This window comes from Nothobranchius furzeri, chromosome 8 (genome assembly GCF_043380555.1).
Source record: "Nothobranchius furzeri strain GRZ-AD chromosome 8, NfurGRZ-RIMD1, whole genome shotgun sequence".
NCBI classification, from domain to species: Eukaryota; Metazoa; Chordata; class Actinopteri; order Cyprinodontiformes; family Nothobranchiidae; genus Nothobranchius; species Nothobranchius furzeri.
This window is the reverse complement of record NC_091748.1, coordinates 59,156,541-59,171,166: the sequence shown is the minus strand read 5'-3', so window position 1 is coordinate 59,171,166 and position 14,626 is coordinate 59,156,541. Positions and strand designations below refer to the sequence as shown.

The following is a 14,626-nucleotide window of genomic DNA, read 5'->3' as shown; positions in this document are numbered from 1 at the left end:
ACAGCATTTGTTACAGATTCCATCACTTGGAAAGCAGGCTTCAAACTCTGGGTGACTCATCAGATTTGCATGTCAAAGTAAGGTTTATAGAAACTGTTGTTTTTCTAAAATGAAAACAAATGGCTTGATTCACCACAAAACACCCCAAACGGAAACTACTGCATACAGTCCCTCATTGGCTGATAGATACATGATAGAAAAACCCAGAAGATTCTTCATTAATGGTGTTTGCAGATGTGCACAAGTTAAAACATCACTCACTGAAACTTTAAAGTCTGCGTTAGTTTGACCTTTGAACTGTTATTTGCTGACATTTAATTAGCAGCTGCTGTGAAGGGAAAACTTGTCAGTTTAATATGTCAATTCATTTCCTGTAATAACTTCTCCTTTTTATATCTGACAGAAAAGAAAGGCCTGAATGTTTTAGATACAAGCTTAAATTTGTCTTTTAATTTTAACCAACACAGCTTTTGTTATTCTGGTCTGTTTTTTTAAAATAAAACTTTAATACAAGGTTGTGACATATTACTTAACAGCAACGAGTCCAAATAAACTGTTTCTATTGGTAATAATGTAAAAATAAATTGGAACCTCAGTTTTATCTTTGAAATTTAACAGTTTCCAAGTTAAAAGGGAAAATTTTGTGTTTCTATCTTTATTAAAATTTAAATGTTAAACAGTGAAAAAAATTATTATAACTACTATAATAAATGTATGAATGACTTGCAACAAGGGCTGAACAATATATCGCAAATATGTCATCATCGCGGCATCACCGTGTACAATACGCGTATCGCAAAGAACAGAAAAAAATCGCAATGAATGGTCAGCTACACAGCCTTCTGTCAATCAAATGGAAGCATGATGTTTAACAAATCAAATGGAGCTCTTCCCCTATTTGGCCAATCGGGTGGGTTCCCATAGGTTAGATGCCCGCCCCTAGGCAAACAGCACTTAATTGGGATGGTTAGCAAAAACATGAGTTAGCTTAGTTTTGCTCTTTTTGCTGATTTCTTCTTGCTTTTCCCAGGATCCACTGATTGCCTTTTCTTGTTCATTTTCTTTTTCCCTTTTCTCACATATTCAGCTTTTCTCATTTTTATCCTATTTTTGTCATTTTAAAATTGAATTCATTTTGTTGCCAAGTTAAGTTTTTATTTATTGTAAGTCATATTGTCATCACTACATTAATCACTGTTATTGCGTATTGCAGGTTTTCCTACTATCGAACAATCCTATTCGCAATAATATCTTTAAAATCACACAACTTTTAAAGTGTTAGTGATTAATATAGGACTTTTAAACTTTTTCATGCTGACACTTTGTCACAACCTTAAAGTCTGTTAATTCATTCTTTTCCTGTGCTGCGTCACCATCTTTTGGTTTCTTAGCTTGAAAAATGTTCAGTGTGTTTCCAAAACAACATTTGGAAATTTTAACAGAAATTGTATAACACATACAACATATCTTCTTAATGTACTGTTTTTTTGCTATTCATGAAAATCTGAATTCCATACATTAATCTAACCTAACAGAATGTTTTCTTTAACTTTTAAATTCTAAACCACCATTGAAAACAAACACAGTTTTTAAAAATCATTTTTGGCAGCTGAACCACTGGAAAACTTGGGCATATTTTATGACACCATCTTGGTAACACTTTACAATAAGGTATGCAAAATTGTGCTTCGTTACTAGGGAACAACTTAGGGAGTAATGAGTAATGATGCTGGAAAAACAGGTAGTTAACCAGTAGTTACTGGTGAAAATGCTCATAAGTCTTGTTTAATGGTCTAATATGTAGTTAGCCAACACTTACTGGTAAACACCCAGCAGTCTTATTCAGAGACTAATAGGCAGTTATCTATTTGTGCTTTGTTACTAGGGAACGACTTAAAGGGTACTGAGCAATGAAGCAGGGAAGAATAGGTAGTTTTGGAGTGTTTTTACACATTGATTTCAAAGTTTATAAATGTAAAAGTAAATTTTTGTGTACTTTTCTGATTATTTTAAAATGTACCCTAAACATTCAACATTTTGTTAGCAGGATTTTGGTCACTCATCTCTGGAATATTACCACACACAAGATGAAAGAAAATGATGTATGACTAAGCTCAATGTATTTATGGTAAATGGCCATTTAACAACAATAGTTAAGTATTGAGTAAGTACAGATTCATTCCTCGGTATGTACTTGGGAGGAGGCTTTGCTTTAAGGTAGACAAAGGCAGTAGGTAATGGTTAAGTACCTAGTAGGTACAGATTTGTTCCTGAGTAGGTACTTGGGAGGAGGCTCCACTTTCCATCATCTTGAGATGGCCGGATGCTGACGATGGACAACGAAGTGACAGACGAGTAAAATCAAGATGAAACAGTGATGTTAAATCACTGTGATGTTGCAAATTTTCTGCATCCTTCATGAACTTTACAAAAGAGAGTCCACAGGCACTACATTCGTTTGGGATTCGTTCCTTATTGCGTTCACAGATAACTACCTGTTAGTCCCTGAATAAGACTGCTGGGTGTTTACTAGTAAGTACTGGTTAACTACCTATTAGACCCTGAAAAAGGACTGATGAGCGTTTTCACCAGTAACTACTTGTTAACTACCCTTTGTTCCCTGCTTCATTACTCATTACCCCCTAAGTCGTTCCCTAGTAACGAAGCACAATTTTGCGTACCTTATTGTAAAGTGTTACCACCATCTTTTTTAGCTTGAGAGAATCAGGTGACGTTTAGTTAATATAACTGTCCTTTTGGCCATCGCTATCTTGTTTTATGAGTTAGTTTTAGCCATGAAAAGTTGTGAAATTTGAAGCAAATCTGCAACACCAATTTTAAACCTGCAAAACCAGTTTTAAATCCACTGGTTTGTTAATCTATGTACAGTTTCTGGTGGTTTTTAGGACATGAATATAATCTGGCCACAGCCCATAGACAGAACAGATGTGGGGCGGAATCAACGATTGTCTGTCAAACTGTGGAAAGAAGCTCTATCTGCTCATGACTCAAAGAAAAGCTCAAGTCTAAGTGGTCCAAACTGATGCCAGACAGAATTCTAGGGTAGCAGTAATCAATAACAGTTCACTTCACATATGAAGGTTTCTGTCAAAGTGAAGTCTTTTCCAAAGCTTTACCACCAACAGGGTTAGGTTAGTTAAAGTTTTATCATCTCACAGGCGACAAACAGATGTTGATGTATTCTCAGTGGAAAGACTTCTTAATGTCTAGAGATGCTGGATGTGAGCAAAGTTGAGATGAAGTGTCTTGTCTACTCAGCTGCATGGCATGTGTCTTTGTGTTTGTGCATTTTAACATTTCTTAATGAGTGGTGCCATCATCCCACATGAACATCTGGTGCAACAGATGCATTTTGTGTCATGACTGTAAAACTTACAGGCAATGAATTGCCATGTTTTTTCTTTTCTGGCTGGCTGATTCCATGATTCTTGGCTGTCTTCCTGTCAGACGGGGAGAACAAACCAGGAAGAACAAAGCCAAGCAGAGCAGAACAGCCTTGTGTGACTAACCAAGTCCTCTATGAAGTCAGGAATTAATCAGCCCATCTCAATGCTGTGTACAGAACGTGCGCACGTGCGTGCGTGTGTGTGTGTGTGTGTGTGTGTGTGTGTGTGTGTGTGTGTGTGTTTAGTGACCCCCCCCCCCCCAAGAAAAGAAACAATTACAGAATACACATAGTTGCAATTCACAATCTGCAGAGCTGTCACTGCTAAGAAGTTGGAGGTTTTTTGTTTTCAGACAGAGATAAGAGGTCCTTCACTCACATTTTTATACATTTGCAGTGGCCTCTAGTAGGAATGAATGTCTTGTAAGTAGGGATGCTCATTATTGGCTTTTCTTTACCAATATCCGATATTGTTTAACTCTTATTTTCCGATACCGATTTAAACCGATACCAATACATGCGGGGTGCCCCTATTTTATTTGTCTCAAGCAACAGCTGGATGACATTCTCCTTGAGATAATCTTGACAAACTCTCTGTGCCGCCTTTAGGGCCACACAAAAGTTTGATTAATAAGTGAATTCATGATAAAAAGGTTAAAAAAAATACGTTTTGAAAACAGATGAAAGTGAGACATCGCTGTTACAATCTTTGTTATATTTTCTGTGCAAAATGTGACAGAGTGAACCTTCTCACTACACTGATGTAGTTTTTATTTCATTCGCTCCCGGTGTTTTTACTTGTTAAGTTTAGGCAAAAACAAGAGAATAAACAGAACATGATTTTGCTTTATATGTTTGTGCGTGCCATGGAGAACATTTGTCTTTGTAAGTATTCGTTTAGGGAATGTTTGGGCATGTGATAAAGTTACTTTGTTGATAAAATGTAATCAGCGTGAGTGTACACATGCTAAGCTAGGCTAACTGATAAGCTAGGCTATTTGGTAAACGTGACGCCAGTAATGCATTCTCTCTTTATATTGTAATTATGGTGATAAAACATTTATAAAGATCTTCATTTAAGAAAAGCAAGCCTTGGATGAAGATTCCTGTGTTTGTTTTAGTTTGTTTGCTGGTTAGCAGCATATAGCTTTGTTCTGTTAGGGACAGCAGATTCTCACTACACAGGGCAAATTCCTAACATCTCAAAAACTAAACCTCAGAACTGTCATACTTTGAAATTTCGAGAAAGAGGAGATGAAGTCAGTTTGATGTGTAATATGTGCATGGTATGTAAAACAGGTCACTAAGGAGAAAAAACTGAAACCAATACTTTATTACATTTTAAGGGCCAATATTTATTTCTTGATATTTTGACATCTCACCTCAGATTGGGTACCAGCAACTCGACTCTACCACTGACTCTTTTGGCTAGCTTCTGCTAGTGGAGACGTTCTATGCTGTTTCCTGGAAGCTAAGCCAACAACAGCCATCCCCGCCGTGAGTCAAGATGGATGGGTCCATGAATGTTAGGTGACAGTGTGACATGGATCTGTCAGGATTTTCTAATCCTAGAGTCTCACCATCGATTTTGTAACCAAAGCGAATGCAGGAGATAGGTGTAGGAGACTATTTTCAGGTTAAGCCTCTATGAAAAGCAGAGCGACTTATCATTTTCCAAAATAACAAGTAAATAATTGTTTCTCAGTGAAAGACCTCTTTAATCAATAATTTTTTGCATTGTGATGTCTCACAAACTCTGGTTTCAACCACGTTTTGTTCAAGACAGATCTGCATGCCAATGTGTTTTTACTCAGTAAATCATTTTGAAAATGTGTGATGAGAATAAGAGGCTTCGCTGTTTAGCCTTTCATCAAACAGACTAATTCAGCAGAGTAATACATTTTTCATAATCTGTGCCTTCAACAATTCAGTAGCAAAAACAAACTTTCCAATAATCCACGAACAAATGTTGTTCATCTTTAGATAGATTCTTGAGTTTGTAAACATATTAAATCACCTGACCTGACGATTTTGAAACAAATATTGGACTGTAGGAATCATTAATCAGATTCAAATGAATTTCATGCTGTAGTCCATAAGTGTTTGTATTGTTTAAAGAAAAGTGAAGGCACCAATTAATTGGCAAACCATTCAGTCAAATAAAAAAAAGCCACAGATACATATGTACGAGTGTGCTTTACAAGTTATAGCACACATTTTATTCATGCACAATAATATTTTTATTAATTTATGAGGATTAACAAAACCTGCATTAAAGAAAAACAAAAATTTCTATAATAAGGTGTTCATATCACAACTGTACAGAAACAATAATGCGGTCTGAGTACAATTCTGTACAAACTGTCCTCTTAATTAAAATATCATTCGTTTTCCAAGAAGAAGCATCAAGGATCTGTGCCGAAATCTCAACAGTTCAGCTGCCTCTGCTCTTTCTAAAGTGTACCAGAACTTTATAGTGGATCATCTGTTATTCAAAAACAGCCTTCAGGTACATCGCTTTGTTTGGAGACAAAATGTGTGGGAATCCTGTGCAGTTCTTTTAGGAGAGTTGAAGCTTAAAAAAAATGAAAGACCAAATTCACTAATTTTATCAATACATTTGCAGTGGTCTCTAGAGTATACATGAATGCCTTGTGAGTCCATGTCTGTGGAACAAAGTTTTACACTCCTGTTTCAGGAGCTAGAAGTGAGCTAGAGGAGTTGGGAGCAGAAAACAGATTTAAAGTCTTATTTCCTGATATTCAGACATATCTCCTCTGATTGGCTATCAGGAACGTGACACGACCACTGCAAAGTTGATGTTTTATCTCCACAAATAACCCAAGCCTGAACGAGTTCCACCGCATTGTGGAGTTGCCAGTGCTAAAGGTTAGCTTCTACTAGCCAAAACATTCTCTGCTGATCTCACTATTGTGAGCCAAGATGGGTGAATTTATGAATGTTAAGTGACAGTGGGACGTAGATCTTTCAGGCTTTTCTGAACTGAACATTTTTCTGTCAATTTTCTATCAGAATCAAATGTAGAAAATAGGAGTAAAATCCTATTTTCTACATTAAGCCTGCATGTTAAATTCAGAGTGACTGGTTATTTTTAGAAAATAGTGAACTTATTCTTTAAATTTTAACTCAGAAGAAAGTCACAATAAAGGTTCTGTGATAGAGTAAACTGTGCACATTTCAAACCAGAGAAATTAAGAAGAAAATGCTTTATTAAACAAAACTAAAAATATTCCCAACAGCCTGAATGATTAAACTACTGATAATAGTCGTTAGCTGTATCTGGGCAGAAGTGGTGACTGACAAACAAAAATCTTGTGTGTGAAGAAGGACAGAGATGAGATTAACAAAAACAAATCACAGAAAAAACCAGAGGACCTGCATTAACAAAAGAGCAAAAAACTAAAATAGGTTGATCTCAACAAAACCAGACAAATGACAAAAACAACAAATACAGCAAGAAAAAACACTAAATGTCATGAACCCCTTTTTTACAAGTTTAAACAAATATAATATGCATAATATTCAAGTAAATGTCTCTAGCGTGCATTACCAAAACCTCTTACTATCTTCAGTTATGTTAAAATCTTTGGAGGAAAAGGTAAAGATGCTGTCCACTTTGCACAGAGGGCTCATGTTTCAAAATACGATCTCATTATTTACAGGTGACACAGAAGCCTCCTGATAAAATAAAAAAAGTCTTTTCATCTCCAGAGCAGGGAAGGCCTGGCCCTTTAATGTTAAGAAGCCACCCACTGCCACGGTGCTGCACAGGGCAGATCCTTGGTAAGCAGGACAAAAATAGGAAGCTGGAGTCCTGATAATGTCACTCAGAGATGAATAAAATACATTTCACTGGATGCAGAAGTGTATGCATTCTAGCAGGGAACACAACAGCCCTATCTGTAAGTGTTCTTGAGTCTTTATGCAGGAGACGGACAATATTTTCACAACAATGCCATCTGACATGCAAAGCTGCACCAGATATGAAAGGAACATTTTCAAGAACAAGCTCAAACTGAACTAAATGGCTAAAATACAACAGTTGATGATTAAGCCGAGAAAGCTGTGAAGTGCTATTGAGTAATTCTATTTGCTCTAAAGAAATATCTTTATTATTTAATGAGTAAATTAGCAGGAAATGCTTTGTGCAGCTGATTATTTTATGCTCCAGAGCTCAGCCTGAGGCCACACTGATGGAAGTTAACTCTAAAGTTAAAGGCACCACTCATTTGCTTTTCCCAGGGGCAACTGCAGGTTAAAACCACTGACCTTTTGATGGTGGTGCTGCATCTCTAACACTGCCTCTTCAGCCCCAAACTACACTAAAACGACTTCAATGTACTGAAAGATAAAAGGAAATTTCTCCTGCTGCCATTTTAATCAAACAAAAGCCCTCGCAGTCACCTTCTGCTCATCTTTATCACTACTTTGGAGCACTTTTTCACAGCCCCCTCAGACAAAACAAAGTCACGTCTGCTCCGGTGGTTCCCCATTTAATGAACACGTTGGGCTTTCACCTGCTCGAATTAAATAACAATTGTTTACTTGCTTTGAAAACCCATCCATCACTTTTCTTGTGAAATGATTGAAATCTGGGCTGAGTGTCGTTCATCTTTGCCGTTTTATGCTCCCGTCTGAGTTAATTTCATGTCGATAAACATAAAAACTGACATATTCTCATCACCTTATTTTAGAGACTTCCCTACTGGTCCATCTCTGGGTTCTAATTTCCTTGTGTTTGTCTGGCTTGTTTAATGAAATCACTTTCAAAAGAAACGTCAGCCATGTGCTGATTTAATATTCTCTGTGCAGGCTTTGCCTCCATTTCTGGATGAATATGAAAGGGCAACTGCATTTGAAACTAGACTTATGTGATGTTGAGTTTTAAGATCAACAACTGAGGCCCCAGAAAGCTGAATGATTGCAGCTCAGTTCACCCAGACAGGAAGTCGACACTCAGGCTGCAGGCCACTGTTACCAGTCAATGCTCCATGCTCTTACATTCTGTCCACTCACCTGCATCATGTATCAGACTTGAACTCAAACTGATTCTGTCTTATGCAAGATGTGACATCATCGCTGAATTTGGGATGGGATCCCCAAACGGGCTCAATGGAAGCTGCTCATCCATTTTTCTCACATCCTTTTGCGTCTCTTCTATTATTCATTGACCATTACACGTATTGTAACTCTGGGTAAAGCTGATGAAACTCAATTGTTAAAATATTTCTCTCTGTTTCTGAGATGGAAGATGCCCATTAAGTGATGGAGTGACTATTTAATGTTGGAGTAGGTGATGCTTTTATTTTCTTTCCAATATACAAAATTACGAGGTCCAACCCCTTTCTCCTGGCTTTCCTCCCCGATACCCCAGAATACAGGAATACACAATGCTTGATCCCAATGGTTCAGTTATATGTTCTTTATCCAATGTTGGCACCTTTTCTGCCATTATTCCTAATGTATGTAACCTTGTAACCATTTAGTATGCTAGCTATTATAGTGTGACATTTTTATGATGAAAAACAAAGGAGGTTTTAGTTTTATTGGCTTTCTCATAACTTCAAAATCCCAAGAGTTCAATGCCACCAACAATCTGGGAAAACTCCACAAACATTAGGTGAAAATTTCCAGAACCGTCAAGAACCTCTTCCCACTCACTGTCTCCACTCTGCTGGCTCCCCACACACTCAGCAGCCAACAGAGAGCTCCGCCAGCTGACAAGAGACAGGCTGTGTTCTCAGACAACAGCGCCGTCAAACTTTTCGCAAAAAGAACAGTCTAAATTGAACATGTGTGTAAATTAAATGTCATGAGCCGGGGTGAGTACTCGTCTCATCATCTCACTATCTCTGAGTGTTTTGGTTTCAGGAGAGGGAGCAACAGCTGTTTCCAATCAGCTGATCAGTGGGCCGGTTTATAAGGAGGAAGGTGGACATGACTCGACGCCGGATGATTAACTACTGACTGGTAGTCTCTAGCCCTCGCTTATCTCTGCTCATGTTCTCTCGTGTTTTTCTCTCGTGACATGGATTAATTCTATTTTTGGATTTTACCCCACCTCAGGTCTGGATAATCATCAGAGTTTTCCCCAACGCCGTTTTAGATTTTTATCTGGTTCGTTTCCTGGTTCACCCTCCTCCAAGTGCCGACCCGATCTCCTCCACCTCTCGCTCCCTCTCCAGAACCACACCGGTCCGGATCCCATTCCTCATTCACCTCTACCACTCTACAATCATTACCTGGACTTACCCCGGCTCACCCCTCCCACACGCTTCTCGTCTATCCAAGCCGTAAGTCCCTCAGCCAGCAATTCCCCTGCCATTCTACAACTTCCATACTCACCTCTGCTACTTTTCTCTCTAGACGCTGCTTCCCGTTTCTGCACCTGCTGGATTTTCCAGTACGCCCTTAGTTCACCGTTCCGTCAATAAATATTTTTTTATACAATCTGACTCTGACTCTGACTCTGCATGTCCTGGGTTAGACTCTTGCCCCACAACATGACATGACCCGCACTTGTATAGCGCCTCTCAGAGTAAGGACCCCAAAGCGCTTTACCCTACAGTGTATCATTCATCCATTCACACACACACTCACACACACTGATGGTGATGAGCTACGATGTAGCCACAGCTGCCCTGGGGCGCACTGACAGAGGTGAGGCTGCCGAGCACAGGCGCCATCGGTCCCTCCGACCACTACCACCTTGCCCCACAACATGACTAAATTTGCAAACAAGAAACAGAACGAAACGTTCTGTTTGCTACACTAAGCAGCTCAGCTCTGGCTTCACTTCCTGTTGAGCTGCTCTAAGCTGAGAACGCAAGACTTCTGCTGATGTATGGAGGGCAGTTTGATGGATGGGTAATGATCCAATCATAAAAGTTGCAATCTGGAGTTTTCCATCTTTTGAGAACTATCCACCCATCCATTTTCATTTGCTTATCTGGGATCAGGTCATGGGGGCAGCAGCCTAAGCAGAAAGGCCAAGACTTCCCTCTCCACAGACTTGGGCCAGCTCCTCTGGGGGAAACATAGTTCCTCCAGCATGTCCTGGGTCTTCCTTTACGTCTCCTCCCGGTTGGACATGTCTGGAAAACCTCACCAGGAGGTATCCTAACTGGATGCCAGAGCCACCTCATCTGGCTCCTCTCGATGTGGAAGAGCAGCAGATCTACTCTGAGCCCCTCCCGGATGACTGAGCCTTCGGCTCAGCTCTTTCTTCACCACGACAGATCGGTACAATGCATCACATAACTGCAGACACAGCACCAATCTGCCTATCGATCTCCCGATCCATTTCCCCTCACTCGTGAGCAAGACCCCGAGGTACTTAAACTCCTCCACTTGAGGCAGGACCTCATCCATGACTGGGAAGGCATAATACCCTTTTTAATATCTATTTAGAATTTTTTAGATAAACATAAAGGTGATCATCTTTCCCTGATATATTGAAGGCGCAAGAATAATAAGTGCAAAACAAGGTGTTTTAACGCTATTGGCTAGAGGTTCTTCAGGCACAGTAAGTACAGAAGTACGAGAAGGAGCTTAAGGTGCAGAACACCTTTGTCCTCTAGATGGTGATGTTGGAGAAAAAACTCTGGATTTCTGTTTTAAGAACAGGACGATCATGGGATGAGGTATTTCTAGGATTGTATGAAAGGGTTAGAGTATATATATATATATATATATATATATATATATATATATATATATATATATATATATATAAATGATGACCAAAGCTATTTTGAAAAGAGGGGAAAATCAGTTTGTATGAAAAATCGAATTCTATTATGTTTGTTTCATCATTTGATCAGAAAATGAACAATGGCTTTGAAGAGGGAAAGGTGATGAAATGGCTCAGAGCACAAGAGAGAACGATTGCTGTTATGTCTTTGAAGATTTGAGTTTTGAGTGTGTTTCTCATATACTTTGATCGTTTGATAAAGTAAGGCGTTTTTTTATAAGTTAACATTTGTCGTGTGTCAGTAGTACACCAATGAATCAAGTCATCTCTAATTACTTTAACCGTACTGTCCTTGAAATCTGATCTGTCTGGGTGCAAACAGCTGCCCTATTTACCTTCCTAGTGTTAGCCGGGTCGCCTGTGTGAATATTTTTTGTGTCGGCTACCTCCTGAACTTTAGAACAAAAAACAGAGGAATACAGAAGAGGCATTAAAATGGCTGAAGGAGAAGAAGGGAAATAATCTGCACATCTTCAAGAGTTTATTTACATCACAAGAACAGTTATGAGAAAAAAACTGATCAAATGTGATATATGATATGTGATGTGAGCTTCAGTGGCTTGAAGCTCACAAAATGCCCACTTTATTGCAAATCTGCATTTTAATTTTTTTTTTCTTTGAAAACTTACGAGTTTTTTTCCCCCTTTTTCAATAAAAGTGTATGGCTTATCTGGAGTCAAGTCTGTTTATATTAAAAAATGATTTGCAAGGCTTTTAAATAAACACCTTTTCTTGGAACTCCACATCATTTCATGACAAACAAGTAAATCATTGAGCTCTAAAAAATCTTTTCATCCGTTCTGGGACAGAGCTTGAGTAGAGACTTTACTTTTACAGAAACTCAGACCAGGTCTTCCCATTATCATTTACTTTTGGATCTTAATTTTTGTTAGAGACCCATTTGTGTTGCGTCCAGGTGATGGTTGAGTCAAATTAAGATAATTTATTTGTGTAATTTACAGTGAAAATATGTATGATGCTCAACAAATGTCAGCATTTAGATTGGATTACCAACAACATTGTGCTCAAATAATGAAACAGTTATTGTGTTGTTCTTTTTTTAAAGGAGGAGTTAAAACTCAAGAGGAAGTAGCCAAATTCATATCAGATATGTGCTTTCCTGGGTGTCTCCTGACTAAATGAGTCAGTCATCTCCAGTCCATGGAAGCTGCTGTCCTGCACGTTTTAGATGTTTCTGCTCCAACACACTTTATTTGAATGAGAAGGTAATTAAACAGGCTTCTTCAGGACTTAAAAGACAAGCTTAGGGAAACAAATTCAACGGATGAATCCAATGCATTGGAGCAAAGAAACAACCAAAACATGCAGATCAGAGTAAGTTGAGGATCTGGACTAGACACCTCTGACTGATTTAGTAGTTTCTTTCATTTTTCTGATAGCCAAACCTTTCTTTGGACAGCATTTTCCCCAATAAACCCCCCACCACCACACCAAAATTCAGTTTATTGTTAATACTGTATTTTGACTGAAGGTTAATTCCCAAACATCCTAGTGGGAATGAAGAAACACTTTTGCTTAGGGGATTTTTCTTTTAAAATCTTGGTGTTAAATGTTTTATTTCTCTATAATTACAAATAAATAAATAGTAATTACTGCTTTGATGAAGAAGACTCAATCCCAATCATCCATGTGAAGCCGTTTCTGTCCTCTAGTCCACTCACATATCTTTAGAAGATGATCTTGATGAGGACATTGCACAGATTAAACACATTTCAGCTGCTGGGGACTGAAAGCCCATCTTTCTGTTAAATCTCATTAAAAGTCAGCAGAGCAGACGGTTTATGTTTGACAGGTGACAGATGTGAGGTGTGCCACAGAGCTGCACTTGGTTTACCTCAACAGCAGCCTTGGCTCGCTCAAACTCCTCCTCCAGGGACTGATGTCTGGACAGCAGGGCACTCCCCCAGCGCTGCTCCTTCGTTAGCCGAGCCTGTCACACACACACACACGCACACACACACACGCACACACACACACACACACACACACACACACACGCACACGCACGCACACACACACACACACACACACACACACACACACACACACACACACACACACACACACACACACACACACACACACACACACACACACACACACACACACACACACACACACACACACACACAAACACACACACACGAACATTCATGCCAAACAAATCCCATTACATAAATGTCCCCCCTGCTCAGGATGTACAAACACACTCAAATAGCACATCACACACAGACTTGCAGCCAGAGGAGGAGGCGGGTAGGAAAGCGTGTGCAGGGTCAGCCGTCTCTGCTTTCTCAGGGCTGAATAAATATCCCTGCCTCAAAAAGCCTCTGACATGCTTAGGAAGGCCAGCAGAATCACCACTGTCAGCAACACATACGCACACACACATACGCGCACGCACACACATACACACAAACACACACACACACAAAATCCTCGTCTGCAAACATGCTTCTCTTCACCCTCCACCCAAAGCCGGGCCTGTTCCTGTGCAGCTGCACATGCAAAATCGGAAATAAGCTGAAAGATTCACTGAGACAAGCGAGTGTGTGAAGCTCTGTCCTGCTTTGAAAATAGAAATCTACCAGTTACGAGTGTGTGATTTGGCTTTGTCAGACTAGAAATGACATTTCCATAAATTAGTGCAAGTAGATGATTCTAGCTATACTTCTATGCTCAGATGTGATGTGCCACTATTGACAGTAAACAGCAAAGGCGGTTTGGTAAATCCATTAGAGTGTTTATGGTTTCCTCTGTTTGGGAATCAGATGAGTCATTCTGACTCCCATCTCTACTGACTGCCTGTATTTAAGGTTAATGTCGGTTAATATCACTAAATAAAACAGCACAGCCTATTTATTACATATCACAAGTTCATTTAAAACCAATGCATGCAGCGTTAGCGGAAACAGTTTCGCCACATTTACATTACCATTTGGCTGCTGTGCAAAGAAATTGCAGTGCATCATGGTTGATTTAATAATAAAGGAAAAATCCACCCAAAACTGAGGAGAAAAACGTCTGGATTTTTTGGTGACTTCAACTAAACAGGTGGAAGTCAAAAAAGTAGAATATCCCACTAAAGTTCATTTATTTCATGTGTAATTCAACTTAAAAGAGGAAACTGATATATGAGATAGACTCATTTCATGCAAATCCAGATAGTCTAAGCTTTTATTTGTTATAATTGTGATGATTATAGCTTACAGCTGATGAAAACCCCTCATTCAGAATCTCAGGCTAAATTATTGTGACAAGGTTCAATAATCAGCTGACAAATCCAAAACACCTGCCCATGGTTCCTGGGCCTTTAGATGGTCTCTCAGTCTAAGATGGATTACTGAAATAAAAGGACTTTTGCAACAAATTCAAATATTTTGAGTATGACCTGCTTATAGTGAATTTCCTAAATGAAATGATGA

The 14,626-nt window shown here is 39.0% G+C and overlaps 1 protein-coding gene across 3 annotated transcripts in view; it reads right to left on the bottom strand.

The window, feature by feature from the left end:
• The window catches only part of pex5la (peroxisomal biogenesis factor 5-like a), a 159,492-nt gene that overhangs the window by 29,746 nt on the left and 115,120 nt on the right, over positions 1 to 14,626 (bottom strand). For all 3 annotated transcript variants that reach the window (XM_054752331.2, XM_054752332.2, XM_054752333.2), the window contains one exon: positions 13,036 to 13,131. In XM_054752331.2, coding sequence (XP_054608306.2) covers positions 13,036 to 13,131 — 96 coding nt within the window. The remainder of the gene's footprint in view (positions 1 to 13,035; positions 13,132 to 14,626) is intronic.